The 22,586-nt window shown below is 39.8% G+C and overlaps 2 protein-coding genes across 3 annotated transcripts; both read left to right on the forward strand.

Moving 5' to 3' along the window:
- The first annotated feature begins 14 nt into the window (after nucleotides 1-14).
- Nucleotides 15-8,836, forward strand: LOC117255970 (tetratricopeptide repeat protein 39B-like). Of its 2 annotated transcripts, none has more exons than XM_033625239.1 (18): nucleotides 15-133; nucleotides 2,818-2,849; nucleotides 3,174-3,278; nucleotides 3,396-3,527; nucleotides 3,635-3,711; nucleotides 5,281-5,410; nucleotides 5,535-5,640; nucleotides 5,836-5,901; nucleotides 6,192-6,300; nucleotides 6,404-6,471; nucleotides 6,565-6,624; nucleotides 6,751-6,912; nucleotides 7,004-7,095; nucleotides 7,177-7,297; nucleotides 7,390-7,501; nucleotides 7,601-7,718; nucleotides 7,981-8,097; nucleotides 8,201-8,836. In XM_033625239.1, the coding sequence occupies exons 3-18, from the start codon at nucleotides 3,184-3,186 to the stop codon at nucleotides 8,313-8,315; spliced, it is 1,680 nt and encodes a 559-aa protein (XP_033481130.1). In that variant the 5' UTR covers nucleotides 15-133; nucleotides 2,818-2,849; nucleotides 3,174-3,183; the 3' UTR covers nucleotides 8,316-8,836. The 2 variants fall into 2 exon arrangements, with proteins under 2 accessions (XP_033481130.1, XP_078022354.1); XM_078166228.1 differs by lacking the exon at nucleotides 15-133 and adding an exon at nucleotides 2,314-2,500.
- Nucleotides 8,837-10,809: 1,973 nt separating this feature from the next.
- Nucleotides 10,810-21,789, forward strand: dnajb14 (DnaJ heat shock protein family (Hsp40) member B14). The gene is made up of 8 exons (XM_033624953.2): nucleotides 10,810-10,985; nucleotides 15,570-15,744; nucleotides 18,432-18,577; nucleotides 18,699-18,887; nucleotides 19,500-19,585; nucleotides 19,749-19,858; nucleotides 20,613-20,785; nucleotides 20,906-21,789. Exons 1-8 carry the CDS (start codon nucleotides 10,847-10,849, stop codon nucleotides 21,028-21,030), a joined length of 1,143 nt encoding a protein of 380 aa, XP_033480844.1. The 5' UTR covers nucleotides 10,810-10,846; the 3' UTR covers nucleotides 21,031-21,789.
- The last annotated feature ends 797 nt before the right edge of the window (nucleotides 21,790-22,586 follow it).

Genomic DNA, 22,586 nt, shown 5'->3' on the forward strand with positions numbered 1-22,586 from the left:
CTGCTTGTTATCTCATCTGCCTGTAAACCTGTTTAGCACTATTAAAACTATCTTAACTGAATCTGCCTGCCTTGAGTCTTGAGCCCTGCCTGACATTAAAAATGGACTAATAAAAACTTCACTATGACAAGAGGTAAGGAAATGTACGGAAAGAGTTGGGGTCTTCTTTACTTTTAAAAAAGAAATTCATATCACAAAATGGGACACCTACCCCAACACGGACAGTCACAATCTCACTGCTCTGCACAAGAAGTTAAATACAGCCCCACATGTTTAATGATGTGTCTGTGATCAGTGTGGTTGAGAGGGGATCCCTTTGTCTGAAACTGTGTAAAAACATGAGTCAAATGACAAAATGACTGATTGCAGTGATATTGGCTGACTGGCAGAATTAAGTAGTTATGCTGGGACATCACATGCAGGCAGATAACCCAAAAGGGTAACCAAACCTACGTAAAACATTCCTTGTTCTGTCAGAGTGGAGTCAAACCACTATTTATTGAGGACTGAGCTGGAGGGATTTGTCCCTGGCATACAAATGATAATTTGTGACGGTGATTCCTTTCCCTTCACTGCCTCCTCTCTCCCTTGTCTCTGACAGTGGTGTAAAGTAAGTATGGTTTTGAGGAACTTGAATTTCACTATACCATTTCCATTATATACTACTTTATTCCTACTTCTCTACACGTCAGAAGGAAATATTGTACTTTTACTCCAGTACATTTACCTGACACTAAAATCACTTCAGTAGGTACTCATCAGATGAAGATCTTTCAAACAAAAAAAAAGATTATAAAATACAATTAATTCATGGCTTGTATGTTAGCGCACATGTCCATATTGCTTACCTGTGACTGCATGTTTTAACATTTTATAAAAGTAATATGTTTACGTTCTATTGCTGCTTTGCATATCTGTATGTAATGCTTGGCTGGGTGTTGGTACTTCATGTTGCATGTCTGTTTGAACTAACATACTGTTTGCTGTTATTGCTTTATTGTATTGTACCAATGTTCTGCTGTTGCTTGTTGCTTTGCATGGCTTCTGTTCTATCTTGAGAATTTGTGTTTGCTGCAGTTAATGCTGTCTTAATGTCTTTAAGCTGTCTTTGTCCTGTGAATTTGATCCTTGTATTGGTTTCAAAACATCTTGCCAAAGGACTGCAGTTGAAAATTAGGTAGCTGGCTAACACTGGCACATTTACAGAAATGTTAATTAATGTGCATTGTCCTTATAAATAAAAATAATTAAATGAAACTAAGCTAGTGGTTTCAATCCTTTTTTTGGCCTGTAACCCCCTAGAAGACAGTTGTCTAGTTTGGCCCCTTTGTTAGTAGTTACTCCAAAGTAAGCTTTGATTTCCCCTCTAAACGTTTTCAGTGGTTTGATTACAGTCAATTTTTTTCATGAAAAAGGGGAGGGCAAAGAAGTCTGAAAAATAAATTCAAATTTGTGCAGCAGAATTGTTTTTTTTTTTTCTTGTTTGTTTTTTGTCATTAATCAACTCATGACCCCCCAGAGTCATCGTGTGACCCATGGGTGTGACGCCAAAGTGGGCCCGACCTCTGCTGACTGGGTTACACCTGACACACCAAATAAGAGAAAACATATCTCAAAGCCCCTTGCACACTTTTTTTAGATTGAGGAAACGGAGAATACGTCGTTTAACTCGAGGACTATAGCAAAATGGCACACACTGTTTTTAATTTAAAGGTTTTCCTGGTGTTACCAGAGCATCTTTGGTGTTACCCACTCAGTAGCAGGGTTTTGTGGCGTCTGAAGACTCCCCAGATATCCCCATGCAGTACTGCGTTCACCCAAAATTAAAAGTTTATTTAAACAGAAATGATGATGCATTGAGCACCCTGTTGTTTTAGATGCTCAGGGGTATTATTGGCATGGGAAACACACGTTTTCATTGCCAAAGCAAGTGCATCTCTGACACACCCACCAAATGACAGAAAAAGTACCTCAAATTAATTTAATTAATTTTTAATTCTATGAAATTATTTTTTAACCTTTCTAACAAGATATTAACATTTATGCGCATATCCAGTTCATTGAATTGCTGGTCTCTACACATATTCATTGGTTCCACTCACCTTACTAGACTCATAAAGTCGGCGAGTTTATCTTAATAAATATGGATAAAATATTTCTTGTAAAGTCTGCTCATAATGTGCAAAGACTGTCAGCTCCAGATGAGAAATGATCTTTATATATCGGTGTCACAATGGTGCGTTTTGACGTGAAGCCACAGATTTGTGGGCCGTCCCTGCAAGTCCAGGCCACTCCTGACTCAGACCTAATAAATACTGCGGGAGGCCAAATGATCATTTTGTGTGCAATTGCAAGTGAAGGGACCGGTGAAAAGTTCGCTTTCCCCGCAGAGAAAGGGAAATACATCAAGTCTCTCAGCGACTTTTTAGTGTTACTTTTTGTTATTTGACTCAAATTCCAGCATCAAATGGAGACGGGAAAAGACAGTGCACTGCAACAGGTAGGTTAACTGCAGATTCTCTACAGGTGTTTGGTAATCAGTTTTCTAACGTGCTTTTTTGTACTGTTTTTAAAGCTGTCTGCCTCTACCTTTAAATTAATTCAATTATTCATGTATAAGACGGGTGAGGAGTGAAAATTTGTTATTCTGTCAATGCATGTTGACTGGGATATCATATTTTACCCTACTTGAAATGTTTGTTATGAGCTAAATAAATTATACAGGCAGGTTAGTGTTCTCTAGCAGTTTAATAATCACAATAATCCATTTTGAAAACTGATTTTCAGTTAGATATTTCTCTTGTTTCTCCTTTTTAGGTGGACCTAAACAATGTAACTGAGGATTCAGTGTAAGTGAAGTGACACAGTCTTTTATTTTACAGGTTCAACAGGAATTGGCACTTGATATAAATAATAATCAGGCATATATAATAAAGAAACACACATAATCCTAGAAATATGTGCTTTATACTTGCAAATCTCACTGATATTTGACTACATATTCATTCTTCAATCTATACATTTTATATTTCATCTCACAAGACTGAGAAAGTAAGGTGTGAGGTTTCTTGGCTTTAATATTCCCGTCTTCCCAAATATTTATGCATGGCTCAGATGTGTGTGTGTCAGATGGGATGTAACGGCTTGAATTAAAATGTCAATCTCTCATTCAGATCATCTGAAATGGATTTAGAGAGTGCGCTTAAGGAATGCTCCACGGCCCTTGATCTTTTTCTGAACAACAGGTTTTCTGATGCTTTGACTCTCTTGAAACCATGGTGAGTCACAGACACTAATACCAATCTCTGCATTTGCTTGCTTCTCAAAGTATTTTAATTTCATACTTGGAACATGCATTTTGTTTTTTGTTTTTTAAATGAATTTGTCCCCTTTAGGAAGAGTCAGAGCATGTACCATGCAATGGGCTACAGCAGCATCCTGGTGATGCAGGCGGGCATGACTTTTGAACCAAAGGACATGGATGCTGCCATGGCGTCACTGAGGGAGTCCCTACAGACATGCCAAAGGTATGGAGGAGCAGTTTCTTAAAATTAGACATTAACATTGAAGAAAACATCCTGATACAGAAGAATTCATTGATCTGTTGAAACTGTCTTTGTGTTCCTCAACGTAGATTTCGGAAGAAAACTGGAATAGTGGAGACTTTAACCAGCCTGTGGTACAGACAACCATCTGACAACCTGACAGAAGGTAAGTGAAAAGCTCCCAGACTCTGTGGCTGCATTTCCACCAAAGGCTTTGCTATGGTACCTTTAGAACTGGAGTGTACCTAGAGTAGATCCAGTTGCGTTTCCATCGCAGACAGTACTCTTAAATGTAGGCGGAGCTGGGGTGGAAGTAGCTGTGTCACTGCTCCATCTAGCCCGAACAGTATTTCCTCTTCCCGGACGATGCAGAGAAACTTCTGCACCTCACTGCAATGGGGTTGTTTGACATTTTCAGCACAAATTTTTTTTTAAGAGCTTGAAGATCCAGTAATCACTGAAGCATGTGTGCAAGAAAGCCAATAAAAACAAATGTACGCTCAAAGTTATACTAACATTTAATGTGTGTTCATTGATTTATGACGTCAACTCATGCATCAAGTGCCACGCAAGAAAACATTCCACCCTTAAAGTTCGGGGTAGCTCCTGGCGGCGACCTTTGAGCATCACTGTGAATTAAATTAAATTGTTTTTTCTCTTAACTGTTAACTAGTAAATATAAAAGGGCACGCAAAACATCATTTGATTTTTGTAGTTATAGGTGACTAATGGATGTTAAGTTTGCCACTGTAGTTCGACCAAGAGTATTGATTCTCTCTTGACCAACTGACAGACCGCCGTGCTTCTAGCCTCACATTTTAGTATTGGATCAGTGTGCTTGGTACCCCAACAGAGGAGTGACCAAAGAACTGGACGTAATGAAATGGTTCTGAGTTCTGACAGTGTAAACACAAAAATAACCGTTGTGTAACAAACTGAAGTGAACAGGACGGCTTGGTGGCAACAAGGCTCCCGAAGGAGGCGAGGCAATAGAATTAAACAAAACGTAATTCTGTACAGAGGTTGAACACAGGGTGTGGAGAGTAATTTCAGCAGTAGTAGTTGGAATAAAAAGCATGATGCCAAACCAAAACTTGTAGGGCGTGGAGCTTAGGTGTCAGAGGGACAATAAGAAGGTGCGAACATTTAATTAAGATAAGGATCTCTCTGTGACTGCAGGCTCCTGCAGGAGCAGACATGTCAGTGGAGGCAGAAAAGGAGAGGTCATAAACATATGTTTGACTCTGTGTAACACGATTGCTATAAAGTTTATATAAAGGGAAACTTCAGGGAATTTTCACCGCAAGTTAAGCAATGACACTTAGAGCCAAAAATTACCAGGCAGTCATCATGTGGATAAATGCCACTGATCCAGTGAGTCACGGCACAAGAAGCAAGTGTGGTCACCATGTGTACATATAAAAATTACTTTTTTATTTTAAAAATACATAACCACCTATCTTTCAGTGATATAGACTACCTCCAATATCCTGTTTTGTTTGGTATTAGCAGCATAAAACCCTACAAACATCTACATCCATTGCTGTTATTACTCCAGGGCACTGGTTACAGCTCAATTTCACAGTGGCAATATGAGAAAATGCAGTTTGGCACAGCCCGCGATACGAAAGGTCAATGTGAATTGTGGTGTTTAACACAATTTTTTGCAGCTCTTAAAAAAAAAAAAAAGAAAAAAGTTTCCACCCAGCACATGACGTTTAATTCTCGTTAACAGAGGAGATGCACGCAGAGCTGTGCTACGCTGAAGTTCTGCTGCAGAAAGCAGCGCTCACATTCCTGGACGAGAGCATCATCGGCTTCATCAAAGGAGGGATGAAAATCCGAAACAGTTATCAGATTTACAAGTAAGAAGCTTGAATAGGGTCTTTTACTTGTGATGTGATTCCATAACCAGACGCTGAGAAAAGGAAAGAGAAAAGCATTAATGTATTTAAGTACATTTTTTTAATATGTTGTCTTCCTATCTAGAGATTGCCAAGCCTTTGCCAGTGTCACAAAAGACTTGGAGAAACAGAAGAGCACACACATTCATTTCAGAGGTGGTGTCAACATGGGCATTGGATCATTTAATCTGGTGAGAGTTATAAAAAACAATAGAAAATAGTGGATTTTTCCACACCTTATAGCCATATTTTTGCACTTCTTGAAGCAGTATTTATACGCAGATATGCTGCTGTAGACCGGGAAAAATTAAAGGCAACTGAAGAGTCTGAATGAACAAAGTATTGCTGTTAAGCCTAACCAACTTTTCACCTTCTTTTATTATCAGATTCTGTCACTGCTCCCATCCCGAGTCCTCAGACTGATGGAGTTTTTGGGCTTCTCAGGAGACAGGGTAGGGGCCAGCAGCCACTTTTCTGTCACTGTTTCTCCAGAATTTTTTAAAAGTTGGGGCGTCGGTGGCTTAGTGGTAGAGCAGGTGCCCCATGTACAAGGCTGTTGCCGCAGTGTCCCGGGTTTGACTCCAGCCTCTGGCCCTTTGCTGCATGTCACTCCCTCTCTCTCTCCACCTTTCACGCTTGTCTGTCCTATCAAATAAAGGCTAAAAATGCCCCCCAAAAAAATCTTTATAAAAAAAAAAAAAAAAAAGTTAAATCAAATAATAATTTTCTAATTCTCTTACAGGAAATGGGGCTGTCAGAGTTGAGAGAGGGCGCAGCCAGCAACAGCTTGCGCTCGATCCTCAGCACCCTGACTCTGCTGATGTTTCATCTCTACATTTCAGTCATTCTAGGTAAACGTCCAGGACTTTAAATCCCCAAATTTTGTGGATAAACAGCATTCTTTCTTGATTAGGATTAGTAAAAAGTCTTACTCTGCTCATGTTCTCCCTCCAGGTACTGGTGAACCAAATCTTTCTGAGTCTGAGGCTCTGCTGGAGCCCTACATTGAAAAGTTCCCGAATGTGAGCATTTTTTTTTCTTATTCTAACTGATGGCAGGTGTCACTACTTACTTGCTAAAGATGACACTATTTTTTTCCTGCATCTTGTCCACAGGGAGCCCTCATTCTTTTTTACATTGCAAGAATTGCTTTGCTCAAAGGAAACTTCACATTTGTGAGTACTGATAATAGCTGGTCTAACTGGATGCGCCTTAAGTAGCTCAGCTGTTTTGCATATGCAGCTCATGTAGTTTTTGTTCAGAGGAAACTGAGAGCTCATGAGTTTGGGGTTTCTCTGCAGGCCGAGGAGAAGTTCCTGGCATGTATCGCAGCACAGCAGGAGTGGCGTCAGATTCACCACCTGTGTTACTGGGAGCTGATGTGGGCGTACTCCTTCGAACAAAATTGGAAGGAGGCGTATCGATACGCTGACCTGCTCTGTAAAGAGAGCAAGTGGTCCCAGGTAATGAATATAGCTTTTTCTCCCTTTGCTCTGTTGTAAGACTGGCTTTTTTTTAACCTCTTACGTTGAGCTGTTTGCTCTTCTTTTACAGGCCACCTATACATTCCAGAAAGCCGCCATCTTGAGCATGCTACCAGAGGAAGAAGTCACTGGAATGAAAGAGAATGTGGTGGAGATATTCAGGTGTGTAAGAGAGAACCATTATCTGTGCGTACGACTTTTCCTATCCTCATACATTAACTGTGAAACATGGTTTGTCTGTAGGCAGGTGGAGGGTCTCAGACTGAGGATTGCTGGGAAGTCGATTCCCACAGAGAAGTTTGCAGCACACAAGGCAGAGCGATACTCTTCTTCTAACCCTGTGAAACTAGTCGTGCCTGCTTTGGTGAGGGCACACGTGTACGCCTACTTTCTAATGACTCAACATCGAAATTGAGTAGTGGCTTGATAACAATCATCGGGGTTTTTTTCCCACAGGAAATGATGTATGTGTGGAATGGTTTCACAGTAGTTGGCAAAAGACCTGAGCTGACTAAAAGCATTTTGACCACTTTGGAAAAAGCAGAGGAGGAGCTCAGAGATGATCCAAGTGAGAGGAACAACAAAACCTTTAACACACATTGATCAGCATGTTGTTGTTTTTTTTTAGCAGCAACCTGAAACTAACAGTATTTTATCAAATGTGTAGACCCATCGGAGTATCACATGGATGACACGTGTGTTATCCAGCTGCTGAAGGGCCTATGTTTAAGACATATGGGGCATCTGATCCAGGCTGAGCTCTGCTTCAATCATGTCATCGCCAGGTGAGGTCATCTCGATGGCTTTGCAACACACTCTCTCAGCAAAACCCTGATTGCAAATAAATTGAAACATACATGACACATTGAACTGTATCATTATGTCCGACCTCAACACTGGTCAACTGTAAAATGAATCTCATTTGCTTCACATTCAATAATCTCTACACAAATGTGTTAACTCTACTTTTTCAGCCCATTTCACTTTGTCCATTGTCCTTTGTCACTTAAATGACTTTAACTTTCTATTCTTTTTTCTTTTTTTAAGTGAAAGTGACATCAAGCACGACAGCTACCTGGTGCCATTTACCATGTATGAGCTGGGCCTGTTGCACAAGCAGAAAGGTGACTTCAACACAGCCATCACTGTGATTGAAAATGCCAAGTAAGTGGTTTTATCTCATTCACATTCTCAACAAATGCGTTGACAAAATTCCACAGTATACTGCCATATGACACAAATGGCTAACGAGTGATCTTATTTGCAGGACGAACTACAAAAACTACCACATGGAGTCGAGGCTACACTTCCGCATCCATGCAGCACTCAACACCATGGGCTCTTTTTTAGCCAAACTCCCCCCGTCACGCACGCCGGCTTAAAAGACTCCATGACAAGAAATTAAATAAAAAAAGTGAAACGTGACACAAAGTCTCTCAACCATGTGCTTAAAATCCTCCACATGGTGATTATGGTACTGTATACATCCAAACTTACAACCCTGTGCATTCTTTTGAAATTCACTGAATTGACTTTCAATTGGCTTGAATATTATTTGGTTTCTACTAAATTATACTACAAACAGGGCGGTAAACCCCAGGAGAACTAAACGTTGTGGATGGGACACAAATTAAAATGCACGGGTGAAAAGGGAAAACACCTTTTGCTCTTTGATGTTTCCAGATGTGTAATATCCAGAGACTATTTCACTTGTCTTGCTTGTTTTGTCATGAGATTAAATGTGTCAGTATATTGACATTGTTTTTATTTATGAATATATGCTCTGGTACAGTGTTGCCATGTTTTACAGTTAGCGATCCTATTGTAAATAACTTTTTGTGTGCAGTATGTATCCGTCTGCTTTGATAAATTATATCAGTCATCATAAAGCTTATAAATTAAATTGTCTCGTTTTTAATGGTGGCACAAAGTGTAAGGGACATGTTGAAACATTTGATCACTGAACTTTATGAAATATGATTCTAAATACAAAATGCATCTGTTTAAAAGGAGAAATATACAAATCAGGGCTGGTAACTATGTTTTTATGGTAACTGTAAAGTTAGAAGTGGAAAATATTAGGGGAGTTAGACTTTCTAATATTTGCTTTAGCACCCTGATACATTATATGATGTTGACTTTGGTCAACTTTGGTTTTTTTTTTTTTTTTTAATCTTGTCCAGTTTTGCTGTACCTGCTTGCCAGTACAGCAAATCCATCAGGCACATACAGTAATACTGTGGAGGTGTCTCCACTTCCACTGATTTGTTTTCCCTCTCTAGTTGTAGGTGTGCACCTTGTTTAAATTATATAGTGTAGCTCATATAAAGTTAAACCTAATATTATAAACCCAATAAACAGGCTACTTCTTAGAACTGGCCCCCGCATCTATGTCAGTCCGAACAACGCCTGCTAACAAGTTGTCACAGGTGTTGTTTTTGTTTTTTGAGTTCTTGTAACTTATAGAACACACTGTTAGACCAATGCAGGACTATATGACAACCACAAAAATATATTTGTTTTTGTAAGTGCTAAGACATAGTTATATTCATTTTAGAGGGGTGTAGCCTACTTATCACTCCACTACATTTATTTGACATTTACTAGTTACCTTCAGATTATGATTTTACATTAAAAAACTACAACAGATAATATGATCATAAACTGTAATGTATTTTTTAATGTTAAACCAGTGGTTCCTAATCTTTTTGACTTGTGACCGCTTTCAACAAAGCTGTGTTGGGATCCCTTGTCACGTTCTGTCTATCTGAGTTGTTGGCAGTTAAACCAAAGACTGTTTTCCTCTCTTTACTTTTTAAATGGTTAATGTAAGTAACTGTTTGATAATACACCAGTCACAGTCACAAAGGGACATAGTACTTAAGCTTTATGGTACCTATGTAATGCTTCTGGCTGAGCCTTAGAGATAGGGTAAGGAGTTTAGACATCCGGAGGGAGCTCGGAGTACAGCCGCTGCTCCTTCACCTTGAAAGGGGTCAGCTGAGGTGGTTCAGGCATCTCATCAGGATGCTTCCTGGGCGCCTCCCATTAGAGGTGTTGCGACCATGTCCCACTGGAAGAATGCCCCGGGGCAGACCCAGAACATGTGGGAGGGATTACATACTGTATCTCATCTGGCCTGGGAACGCCTTGGGGTCCCCCAGGAGGAGCTGGAAAGTGTTGCTGGGGAGAGGGACGTCTTGGGTGCTTTGCTAGGTGGATGGATGGATATTTTAAATGCATATATGTATATTTATTGGGGCTAGCATGGTGGTGCAGTGACTAGCATTGTCGCCTCACAGCAAGAGGGTTACTCGTTCAAACCCAAGGTGGAGGGTTCAAACCTCTCCTGTGCCGAGTTTGCATGTTCTCCCTGTGTCAGCGTGGATTTTCTCCAGGTACTCCAGCTTCCTCCCACAGTCCAAAGACATGCAGGTTATTTGGTGGTGACTCTGAATTGGCCATAGGTGTGAATGTGTGGGTGAATGGTTGTCTGTCTCTATGTGTCAGCCCTGCGATAGTCTGGTGACCCGTCAAGGGTGTACCCGCCTCTTGCCCAGTGTCAGCTGGGATAGACTCCAGCCCCCCGAGACCCTGAACAGGATAAGTTGTTCAGAAAAATGAATGAATGAAGGAATATATTTAGTGTACATTTTCTGTTCTATATTTATGTTTCTCTGTATACACCCAAACACCAAAGCAAATTCCTTGTAATGTATGTGACAACCTTCTTGACAATAGGCCAGATTCAGATTCCCCATTTATTTATCACAATCAAACACAAATACAGTAAGATAAACTGTAACCAACCCACTGTAGCTAGAAGCACCCTGCATTTATCTCAGGCCCTGCTGTCAGTGCTGGGGACCACGTGGGATGATGATCAGCTGACTCTGCCGGAGGAGGAAGAGGGATGAAAATGGAAGGGAACAGAGACGAAGCAGAAAAATGTATAAATATAGCGACGAGATCCCTCGAAGCCGGAGATAAAGACAAAGCGTTGAAGTTTCTAATCAAAGCAGAGAAGCTGTATCCAACTGACAGAGCCAAAGGTAGGGTGCTTATGATTGACAGGTCATGGCTAACCTTGTGAAGGAATAACATCACTGTAAATCACCAGGTGTTAGCTAGTAGCTGACGTTTGTTAACACCACTCACCGGTTAAGCTCGCAGTAGGTCACATGTAGACTATTGTATAACAAATATTTGTGTGATTAGTTAACGTTAGTTGAGAATAAACGGCGGCTTTGAGACAGGAAATTAGGCAATACACATTCGAGTTAGCTTAGCTTAGCTGTGGGCCTAGCGTTAGCATGGTGTTAGCTGACGTTGACCTAGCCTAGCTTCACTGTTGGGGACTTTACAGTAACATTGGGTAATATAAGGTGAAGTTAATTGAGTCAGTGTTAGTTTGTACGCTTGTTAGCTTACAGTGAAGCATTTTAATACAATAAATAAGCCAACTGTGAAACGTCAATCCGGAATGAAGCCATCACTCATTCAGTGGCTAATGCTAGCTGTCAGTTAGCGCACCGTCTTGAAGACAAGCTGGCATTTAAAGTATTTGTCAGCTGTGATTTCACTTTCAGTTCAAGTTATAGACTTGGGCCTACGTTACTGATAATGGTGATGATGTGTTAAGGGCAGAACAGGCAAGTAGAGCCTGTTGAAGGATGTAGTCACGGCTAGTACCTCAGCCGACTGCCAATCCTTTAATTGAATGATCGACCCGGAGTGTAGGCTAATCCAGGACACACAGCTGTCTGTGAGGAGACTGGAGACAGGTGTTTAGTAAGGATGGACTCACCACAGTGCTCTAGGTTGTAAAAAGCTCTTTAATATACAATATTGTGAGTGACCGTGGGTAGATAGACTTGCACATCTGTGTCCTTTCACTGCATAATTATGTGCCTGCACCTTCAGGTTTGGCTGTGTGTATCTGTGTGTGTGTGTGTGTCTGTATGTGTATAAAGCGACACTTCCCAAGTTTCCCACAGGAAGCTAATAGATAACTGGCTTTCCAAGGCTGGACCTTGAATAAACTGAACAGCCCTCAACAGCACACATATTGCCACCAATATGCAGTTAAGATTAGCCTGATCAGTTTTCAGTTATATGAGTCAAGGAAGTGTAAGGATTTTCACTATCCACATGCACGCCACACATCCTGAGAATGTTTAATAGAAAGCACTAGAATATGTCCCATATGTAGATAATCATTATGCAAAAGAGAAAGTATAGACAAAACATTTTAAACAATGTGCCAAAGATTGCTGATGTTGTGAGAGGAGTTAAATTTAATACTAACGTAACACTCTAATTAGTAGCCCGGGCTATTATTTGCTTAAATCACTGAACTCAACAGGATTATATTTGGGACCTTTTACACAAAACTGTGGCTCAGCAAAGATGGGAAATACCAATACCAGTATGAATATTACTAGAGTAAAATCCAGGTTTTGAATAACATATCAATCATATGTTGTTTTGTGACACTTGTTTTACGACACCTGAAGACAGCGGCGCTCGGCATACTGACAAAACACCACTTTATCCTGGAATATCACTTTTGATTCCTTGATCAGTGGATCCTTACAGACTTAAGGAATATTAATAACTTTCTGGGTAATCATAGGATGGACACATAGTCTGACTTCATGACAGCTTCAGAGGGAGGGAGTCACCACTTGTTTTTTCATCATGCAGGTAAATTGAATGAATTATGGTCTTCTCTACTGCACATGGTTTCAGTAAAATGAAATGAATCGAGCTAATGATGTGTAGCATCTCCATATTGACAACAAACATTGATACTTGTATGTGTGATCTAAACAGCTCAGTAATCAATCAACAGTACGGTTTTATACATCTGGAAACTTCTATTAAAATGAACTGCTTGACAACCAGACCAGGCATCTAAGAGACAGGCCTATACTTATCAAAATGTGTAGCTGCACCAGGCTAGTAAAAGGGACTGGGCGTTTAATAGGGACTAAGCTTTTAATTTAAGTTTTAGAGTGTATTGGAAAAAATATGTATATTAAGTGTGCATCCAAAGGAGCAGCGTAGTGAGAGGACCGTGTGGGTTCCCTAGCTTGGGGCAATGGAGATTAGAGTTAAGAATCCTGATTGTTTAGGTGAAGAATAAGCTCTTTCTGAGTCTGTGTGTGCGGTGTGAGATAGCGTACAAGTGGAGGGAGTTTGTAATTGTTCTACATCTTGTGCTGCAAAGTGACAGATTGACATAATAGAAAGTTTCCTCCTTGGTAGAAGTAATCATAGGGGTTTTTCCTACTGATGTAAGAGGAAAAAAAAAACGATTTGCCTTTTATATTAAAGGCTATATGCTGATATGGAAAAAGAGACAACGCTCCTTGGACTGAAGTTCACACCTTTTATGGTGCAATTAAATAAGCGGTGAAATCAGACACAGGAAAACAAGAGCTGAGTTTCCAGTTCCTTCATTACCTTTTATGACTACATTTGGAGTCACGTCTGCTTCACATCTCTGGCACCAAGTCTGAGAGTCTCTGAGAGGGTTTTCATGTGTCTGGCATTGAGTGACCAAGGAGTGCGTCACGTCCCCTGAAGTTGCAACCCAGGGCATCACTCATCAATGGTTGACAGGAGAAGACATGCCAAGACAGCACCTGCACACCAGCATTTCTCACAGCAGTTTAGATCACAGCCGCCACATGAGGGGTCGTACCCGAATCACAAGTCACTTTTTATATTTGTCTTACTGTCTTTGAGTTATGTGGCATCAGTAAGCTGGTTATCAACTGGCTCAGGTTGATCAGTGTGGGCAAGTTAGGTTGTTATAGCTGCAAAAATACACAATTCAGTATGATAGAATGCAGTAAACATGAAACTGCTGTTATCTCAACATGTTAAGTCATCTGTGGTGTTATGGAAAGCAGGATTATGGTTGTGCAAGAGGCAGAAGTAGTGTGCTTATGTTACGCGTGACTCCATAATGATGAATAATGTATTAATACACAGTAAGGAACATTATAACAGTTGAAAGCATTTGTGAGAGAGAGATGATTAAGCTGCTCTGTTGCTGCTGCACTATCTTTGACTTTGTGTTTTTGCATCACTGGTCATAATTCCTCATATGAATAGTGATCTAGAACTTGAGTCTAAGACCACTGGAGGGACACTGCACATAGTGTCAGTGAGTGCACATGAGCACATTTCAAGTTTGCATTCTCTATGAATTGAAAGTCTTAAGACAGGGTGGGCATATTTTGTGTTTATACAATTATCATCTCTGTCAGTCTATTCAAAGAGTCTTCCCTTGGCTGCAATAGTTTTAGATAGTGCAACTCAGAGGGATCCTGTCAAAGAATTCTAGAAGTGTTATTCGATTTTATTAATCATTGACAACTTGTTTATGTTCAGCTACTTGCTGGATTTGAATGATTTTGATCATGAAAGGCAAAACTGGGTCTGCAAACGAAATGAATGGTATACTAGAGTACTGTTGTTACTTTTGAAGGTTCAACCTGTGACTGGTGTACAACAACATTGTTGGAAAGCTGTTTTATGTTAGGATGATGATACTTTTATTTTCAAGAGAGGTGGTTGGTGGGAAGAAAGGCTTTTATTAAGTTTCGATGTCATCTTGAGTTTGCAGCATTAACTAGTGTGGTAATTTTCTCTGGTTATGAGTGAGCCACTGATATGACACTGTAATGCGAGGTCCCAAGTTGGCTTGTCCTACATTACCCAGTTGTATGATCGCATTACATCACATGTTAATAATGCATGATTTGCTCGTCTCTATAACACAAAATGCAGTAATAAAATGATCATTTAAATGAACCTAAATCAATCATTTGTGCCGGAAGAATGAGGCTTGCAAGATTTCCATTTGGCTCCAGTTGCTGCAGGATGCCAGAGCTGGCCCACTGTAAATCATTATGCCCCTTTATCCACTGCACCCCTATAACAAGCTGAACCTGGTTCACAAGTCTTGGTTTGACTCTTCCTCTTGCTTTGATGTACTTGCAAGTTATATCTTCTATCTCTGTGCTGTTGCAAGTATCTTCATTGGGAAATTAAAGCCAGTACTTCCTTGTGCATTACAGAATTTGATTTCATTGGCTGTTTTTCCTGGCTCAAGTTTGGCCTTTTCATTTATTGACTATGCTTTCATTTAAGAGCTATTGAAAAGTCTGGTTTGGCATTGTTCCAGCTGGAACTTGTGTGATCAGAAATGCACCTGGGCTACTTTAAAATCTTTCAACTGTAAGTAACTGTAGCATGTTGTGTTTCTGTGTCTGTGTAAAGCTGCTTAGTATAAATGTGTTTGTTTTGTTTTTTAAACTTTTTATTTATGAGTATTTTTTACATTGTCAGGAGTAAACAAAACACATTATAGAACGAACATATGAGGTCATGGGGTCAAGGCAAATTTAGCATCTTTACAATGAAATGTAGTATAAATGTGTTTTAAAAAGAAATTGAGCAGTGAATCAAAATTCTGTGGAAATTTAATTGAGTGTTTTCATAAATACTCTTTAGTGACCCATTTTAATTAAGGAAGTTGTTAAAAGCTTGGACACTTGAAAAATACTGAAGGTAGTAATTTGTCATTTAATTCATCTTTGGCTTCTCCCTCTCTTCCTCAGCTTTGTTAGAAGCATTAACAAAGAATGGGAGCTCAGCGGGTAACGGTGCATATCGAAGGAGACCAGCACAAAGCTCAGAAAGCACCAATGCCCAGCCAGAAAAAGAAAACCATGAATCTGGAGGAGGCGACTCTTCTAAAGGCTTCACCAAAGAGCAGGTTGAAGGTGTGCAAAGGTGAGAGTTTTAGGATTCACCAGGTCTTCGCTTTCACTAAGTTGTACTGAATCTGTTCCACTTGTATTTCTTATTTTGGTGCTTTCCTACAATTGGCCCTGTGACAGCAGTGATGTTCCTATCGTACTTGATTAGCCCTTTCATGTGTGGCTGCAGGATGACACTGTAATCTCTGCAGTGTTGTGGACACGCAGCTAATTACCATGGGAACCATTTCAGCTTGGTGCTTTGCCCATGAGGGAATTAGTGAGAGACTTTTAGCGGTGTGGACTAGATACCAGGTAACCACTACATGCTCTAAGTTTAGATCACTAGATGTGACTACAGAGAGACAGAGAGAGATAGGAAGCTTGTGAATTATATCCACAGCATTCTGCCTCTAATCGTAAAAAGTTGCTGACGGAAACTCCAATTTATAGGATAAACATGCTGCTCATAATTTTTCAATCTTACCAGTGTATTGCACTTAAACACAGGCACCCATATGACCCTGTTAATACTCTTATGCTGCATTCATGTGCTCTTTGGAAGGTCCCATTTCCCAAGTGGGGAAGTCATTGGTCCAACTTGAGTGTGTATGCTCAGAGCATTTACATAAGTTGAAAACAGTTTAATTTTATATCACAAAATGATTTTGTCCTAGACTTGCTGCACCAGCAGATCCCCTAAAACAACTAAAATATTGTTTTACCTGACTTGTTATCAGGGTAATGCTGAGAAATAACTTTTTCAACAAATCTAGGTCACCCTACATGGGCAGGAACTGATGGTTACAACCAAATACCATACTAAAAATTACACGTGAACAAAAAATGTACATGCAGTGTGTGAATTAATAAAATGTTGTTTATTATTAAGGCAATTTGGCAACTTGTATACCAGAATTTTTGCGGACTTTGAGTTGTAGCAACTTTAGAGGGCATTCACTTGAATTTTACCAGCTGGAAACTCATTTCTCTGCTTATGCCAACACCACATAGAAGTAGGGTTATTCTAGTCATGATTCAGTGATGGGTAAACTGGGCCAAAACTCAGTATTACATAACTATAACTTTAACTATATCATGATGATTTGACCAGCTAATTGTAATTGACAGCTAACAAAGTGGCTAATTTATTTTTTGTTTTAACATGTGTGAAGCATTATGTCTGATGTGTAACAGTGAAATACAACCCCCATTTCCAAATTAGGACACTGTTAAGCATAAATAAATACACAATGCAATGATTTGTGAATCCTTTCTGATCCTCAATTGAAAACAGTTCAAAGACAAGATATACTGTTCAAACTGGTAAACTTAATTGTTTCTGTAAACACACTCATTCTGAAATTAATGCCTGAAAAAAGTTCCAAAAAAGTTCAGACAGGGCAGGAGCATGTTTACAACTGTGATACACCACCTTTTTATTTTAACAACACTTAGCAAGTGTTTTGGAACGGAGGACACTAATTGTTGAAGTTCTGAAAGTTTCCCATTCTTGCTTGATATACAACTTTAGCTGCTCAACAGTCTGGGCTCTCCATTGCTGTATTGCACTTCATAATGTGCCAGTGGGAGACAGCTTTGGACTGCAGGCAGGCCAGATTAGTACTCTTTTTTTTTTTACTGTGAAGCCATGCTGTCGCAACATGCAGAGAATGAGGCTTGACATTGTCTTGCTGAAATAAGCAGGGACATCCCTGAAAAAGACGTCATCTGGATGAGAGCATATATTCCTCCAAAACCTGTATGTAGCTTTCAGCATTCATGGTGCCTTCAAAGATACAAGTTACCCATGATGCCATGGGCACTAACACATCCCCATGCTATCACAGCTTTTGAATTGTGCGCTGGTAACAGTCTTGGATGGTCCTTTTTACTCTTAAGCCAGGAGGACACGATGTCCATGATTTCCAAAAACAATTTGAAATGCGTACTCATCAGGCCACGACACACTTTGTCTCAGTCTATCTCAGATGAGTTTGGGCCCAGAGAAGTTGGATGCCATGTCTTTAACCTTCTCTCGCTCTGAAAAATGAACCAACTTCATGCTTGCAGCATCACAGGGCTCTTGCACACACCAAGCCGGCGTCAATTGCATCCCACTACTGGTTGGCTTGGTTGAAAGCCCGAACTGTTGGTCTGCGGCGGCGGTGGCGATTTTGTAACATGTATATGATCTGAAAAACAAATACACAGCACATGTATTGTTTACACTCAACAGCAACAATAGAGGAAATGGTCAGATCCTTTATTTAAGTACTAGTATAACACTGTAAAAAATACAGCCCAACACCCCAGTCCTGCATTATAAATGCTACCTCACATATTACTTAAATATAAATGTTACTTATTCACCCAGTAGAGGGGAAGTTTTGGTGTTACAGATTTTTAGTTTAATTAATCTGTATGTGATTTGTCATACATTTGCTGATTTGTGATGCATATCAATGTTTACGAAATATTGATTGAATAAGATGTAATGTGATTCATATTAATATTATTTCAACCATGTAGCCCAGCCCTAATGACAGATTGGAAAGTGTTTGTGTCAATCTACATTTCATAGTAAATAAAGTATACATGCTTATTGTTCAGAAGGTGACATTTAAAGAGACTCTTTCTCACCTGCCTTTCTGTTGGGGTGGTCAAAAATGATCCACTGGACTGTGTTCAGTTGCTTCACTCTCTGTCGGTGTCTTTCAGAATAAAGCGGTGTAAGGACTACTATGAAGTGCTGGGTGTCAATAAAGAAGTCAATGAAGATGAGCTAAAGAAAGCCTACAGGAAACTCGCGCTCAAGTTCCATCCAGACAAAAATCATGCGCCTGGAGCAACAGAGGCCTTTAAAAGTAACTCAACTCAATTAGGATTCTATTTGATATAAAAAGGCTGTATGCGATGCAGACTTTGAATATCTAAGTCGTGTATTTTAACAGCCTTTTTTAATGCATCAACTGTGTCCTCCCTCAGAGATTGGTAATGCATACGCAGTGCTGAGCAACCCAGACAAAAGACGGCAGTATGACCTGTCAGGAGAGGAGCCGAGCAGCCCGGGTCACTCACATGGGGGAGGAGGCTTCGACTTCCAGCGGGGCTTTGAGGCTGACATTACTCCTGAGGACCTCTTCAATATGTTCTTCGGAGGAGGCTTCCCCTCCTGTAAGTGAGCACCGGTGTGCATATAGACCAATGACTGTATATAAAGATGGAGGGCATGACAGCTCAGCAAAGTGAAACCAAAACATCTTGATTGCCTCCTGGTGTTCAAGTGTTTGTCCTTCTGATAAGTTTGTTATTAATTAGTTAGTTGATGCTGTAAAAAGGGGGTGTGACATCGTGATTGATAGCTGTATGTGTCAGTCGTGGTTCTTGTGATTTTTGTACAGTGGGAGGAAGTGAAGATATGTTGTCCATCTTTTCATACAGTCTGTGATATAGTTCATGATTTTCCACCAAAATTTCTTTATGTTTCATTCAAATATGTTGATTTTATTCACATATTCTTATAACATCACGTGTTAATAAGTTAGCAGTCTTGTCTTTAAACTCTAATGGGGTATTTAAGTGAGAAATATAATCATGTTATCTTTGCTTTTTAGTGAATGGTGACTGGTGCACCCATTTCTTTTCCATTGCATTCCAGGCCTTATTTGTTTTACATAACAAAGCATGTATATAGAGTTTTTAAAACTGATCTTTCAGAGGCGGTGTAATTGATGACATAATCCACATTCTCTGTGTCTGACATCAGTCAATATTGTTTGTCTACAGCAAGTCCACACACCTTCACCAACAGCCGAACGAGCTACAGCCAGCAGACGGATTACCGGCAAGAGAGAACAGAAGAAAGGGGAGATGTACGTAGATGGGTTCAGATTTCTTACATTTAAACATTTTAATTGCAGATGCACATTGTCATTTTGAATTGACGTGCACCTGTAGAAACAACATGCTTTTATATATTTGTGTATATGTTTTTGGAAAAAAATGAAGTACTCATTGTGCTGTGTTTTCCTCCAGGGTGGTTTCTCAATGTTTATCCAGCTGATGCCAATCGTGGTCCTGATTTTAGTGTCAATACTGAGCCAGATGATGGTGTCCCCTCCACCCTACAGCCTCTACTCTAGGCCGTATGTACACACACACACACACACACTCATTTTCTGTTTATTATAACAGAGACAAACTTGCTTGTTGTTTGCAATGAAAGGTAGCTGATCACAGCTTTTTCTAATGCCACATTTACTTCCATCTTACAACACGTAATGTCATGATTGATTATCTGTCAAAGAGGCATAAGGTAAGGTATAAGTCCACCTTATACCGTTTTAGGCTTTGTGTCCACCCAAGCATTTTTTTCCCCACCTGAAAACGCTCTGGCCCTTCTCAGGAAATGCCCAGATGGGAGCACCTGAGAGCACTTGGGAGGTGCAGCTTTTTTTCAGCTGAGACGCTTTGGTTGCATCTGGTTACTATGTGCATGTTCATGAGTGAAAACATATGTTAATACACAGTGTATTAATACATTTCTCCTCCACTGTTGTTGTTGTTCAGCACTTATGTATATAAGATGTGGCAGTTGGTCTTAGTGGTATTTGTCAAATAAGATGAAAAGATGTCCAAAGATGAACAGTTTTCAATTCTCTGCTCACGGAAAAAAATAATGTAAATACACTGCGCTCCCATTTCAAAGAATAAAAAAAAAAAAAATGCTGGCCTCAGGCTTTGGTGGACACAGCCCTTTAACATATACTATTCTGGCTCAGACAGCTCATCCTGATGTCTCAGTACAAACTGATACTATAAAATACCCTCAGGATTTAACATACATAGGAAAATACTACAGATTTTCACGACAGCTTGTACCTCTTTTGTCTCCTCCAGGTCCACGGGTCAGACTGTAAAACGGCAGACAGATAACCTGCACGTTGACTACTACGTCACTAGAGATTTCAAGTCGGAGTTTAAGGGCTCAGCGCTGCAGCAGATTGAGAAAAATGTGGAGGACGACTATGTATCTAATGTCAGAAATAACTGTTGGAAGGAGAGACAGACAAGTGAGTAACCGTGGTTATAAGACAGTCAGAAAGTAGCTCACTGAATTCAGTAATAATTTCTACTTTGTATATTTTTCCTGTAATATCAGTCACGTTGCTTTTCTGCTTTGTCTCCCCCAGAAACAGACCTGTTGTATGCAGCTAAGGTGTACAGGGACGACCGAATGCGCAAGAAGGCAGAGCTTATGACCATGGATAACTGCAGGGAGCTGGACAGACTAAATAACCTATTCAGAGGCGGATGAGTTGGACGCTTTTAGATCATATAAGTGTATATGAATAGATGTGTATGTTCATGTTTTTTAAGAAAGAGTCTTTACACTAGGAGCAAAAACTTAATGAAATAATTTAGCTCTATTGTTGAAGTTTTAAAAGAAATGTCCCTCTCCTCATATCTCGACACCATCTTCCTCACTCCAGCCTGACCCCAGGAGCCGCCTTGTTACATCTTAATGAACCAGTCTACACACACTGTAGAAAGCTCCAGACCGTTTTCCTTTTTTTTTTTTTACTCTGCTTTTCTTATATTTTGGAAACAAGAAGGACAAGGACACTTGATTGTAAAGGCATGTGCTTTGAGTAGTGAGAACCCAAACAATTCACTGTCTTAAGATCAACCAACAGCTTTTCGGCATCATCTGCTCGCCATAAGATGAGAGACTCTGTAGGTGTGTTCGGAGGCGCTGTCCTCCAGCCAAATCCATTTTGTGAAGAACACGGGAACAAATGAAGAAGAGAAAATAACAGTGCTTCTTCTAGCTTCCTACTCACCTCAGATACCTGTGATTTTGCTACTAGAGAACATTTTACGTCACCATCTTCAAAATGTAAAAGTTGGTTGGGACTGAACATGGAAGGACATTGAAACTGTTATTCATAAATGGTTGTACATTTTCATTTTTGAATGTTTGAACTTTATGCAGTTATTTAAGAAACTATAGAAGAAACAGAGTTTTTCTTCAGTGCTCGCCTAATCATTTAAATAAAGTAAAATTATTACCATAGACTGGATGTATTTGTGTCTCTGACTCAGCTGTCAAAGGTTCAGTCCACCCCCTATAAACCTGAATAAATAAATAAATAAATAAATAAGCACACTTTCTCACATCTAGTGGTCGGCTATGTTGCCATGCAGACGTTGGCTTTATTTACCAAAGTTATGTCATTTCTGAGATTTCTGCTGCAGCAGTGGCAGTGAATGGACTATTTATTTGGTACAAAGTCTCAAGTAACAACGACGTTGTTGATGCGCTGCACAGTACATTCACAAAAGTTGTGTTCTTCAGTGTCATTTTGACTTTTTTAATCTTCAACATGTAAAAACCTGCCAGATTCTTTCATATAGCCCACCACAATGGTTTAATTTGGACTGCAGCTGGGTGATCATGTGTAACTCCTGTCTCTGATAAGCAGGCTTACAATAACTGACTTTCAATACTGAAATGGGACACTGATAATCTTACACTAAGATCATGCCATGGCCAGATGAACCCACTAGAGGAAGCTGTACAGCAAAAATGGAAGGTGCCCCCACTCTGCCTTAAATGATGGCAGCAGTCCTGTCTATATGTAGAATAAGTCCATCTATTTCATTTTTTTTATTCATTGTCTAACAAAATACAGTATGAACCATTGGTGGAAGAAGTACTCAGATTCTCTCAATAAAAGTCTTGCATTCAAAATATGCAAAAGTGATATCAGCAAAGTGCAGCTAAGGTATCAAAAGTAAAAGTACTTAAGATACAGTACAGGCCAAAAGTTTGGACACACCTTCTCATTCAATGTGTTTTCTTTATTTTCA

Source organism: Epinephelus lanceolatus, chromosome 3 (genome assembly GCF_041903045.1).
Source record: "Epinephelus lanceolatus isolate andai-2023 chromosome 3, ASM4190304v1, whole genome shotgun sequence".
Lineage (NCBI taxonomy): Eukaryota > Metazoa > Chordata > Actinopteri > Perciformes > Serranidae > Epinephelus > Epinephelus lanceolatus.

Excerpts from the sequence above, each read along its gene's own strand:
- dnajb14 (XM_033624953.2), top strand. The coding sequence starts at position 10,847 with ATGAAAATGGAAGGGAACAGAGACGAAGCAGAAAAATGTATAAATATA. Across the intron at positions 15,745-18,431 it reads CAGGTTGAAGGTGTGCAAAG|AATAAAGCGGTGTAAGGACT; the intron begins GTGAGAGTTTTA and ends GGTGTCTTTCAG. Across the intron at positions 18,888-19,499 it reads CGGAGGAGGCTTCCCCTCCT|CAAGTCCACACACCTTCACC; the intron begins GTAAGTGAGCAC and ends GTTTGTCTACAG.
- LOC117255970 (XM_078166228.1), top strand. The coding sequence starts at position 2,468 with ATGGAGACGGGAAAAGACAGTGCACTGCAACAG. Across the intron at positions 3,528-3,634 it reads TCCCTACAGACATGCCAAAG|ATTTCGGAAGAAAACTGGAA; the intron begins GTATGGAGGAGC and ends TCCTCAACGTAG. Across the intron at positions 8,098-8,200 it reads ACTGTGATTGAAAATGCCAA|GACGAACTACAAAAACTACC; the intron begins GTAAGTGGTTTT and ends TCTTATTTGCAG.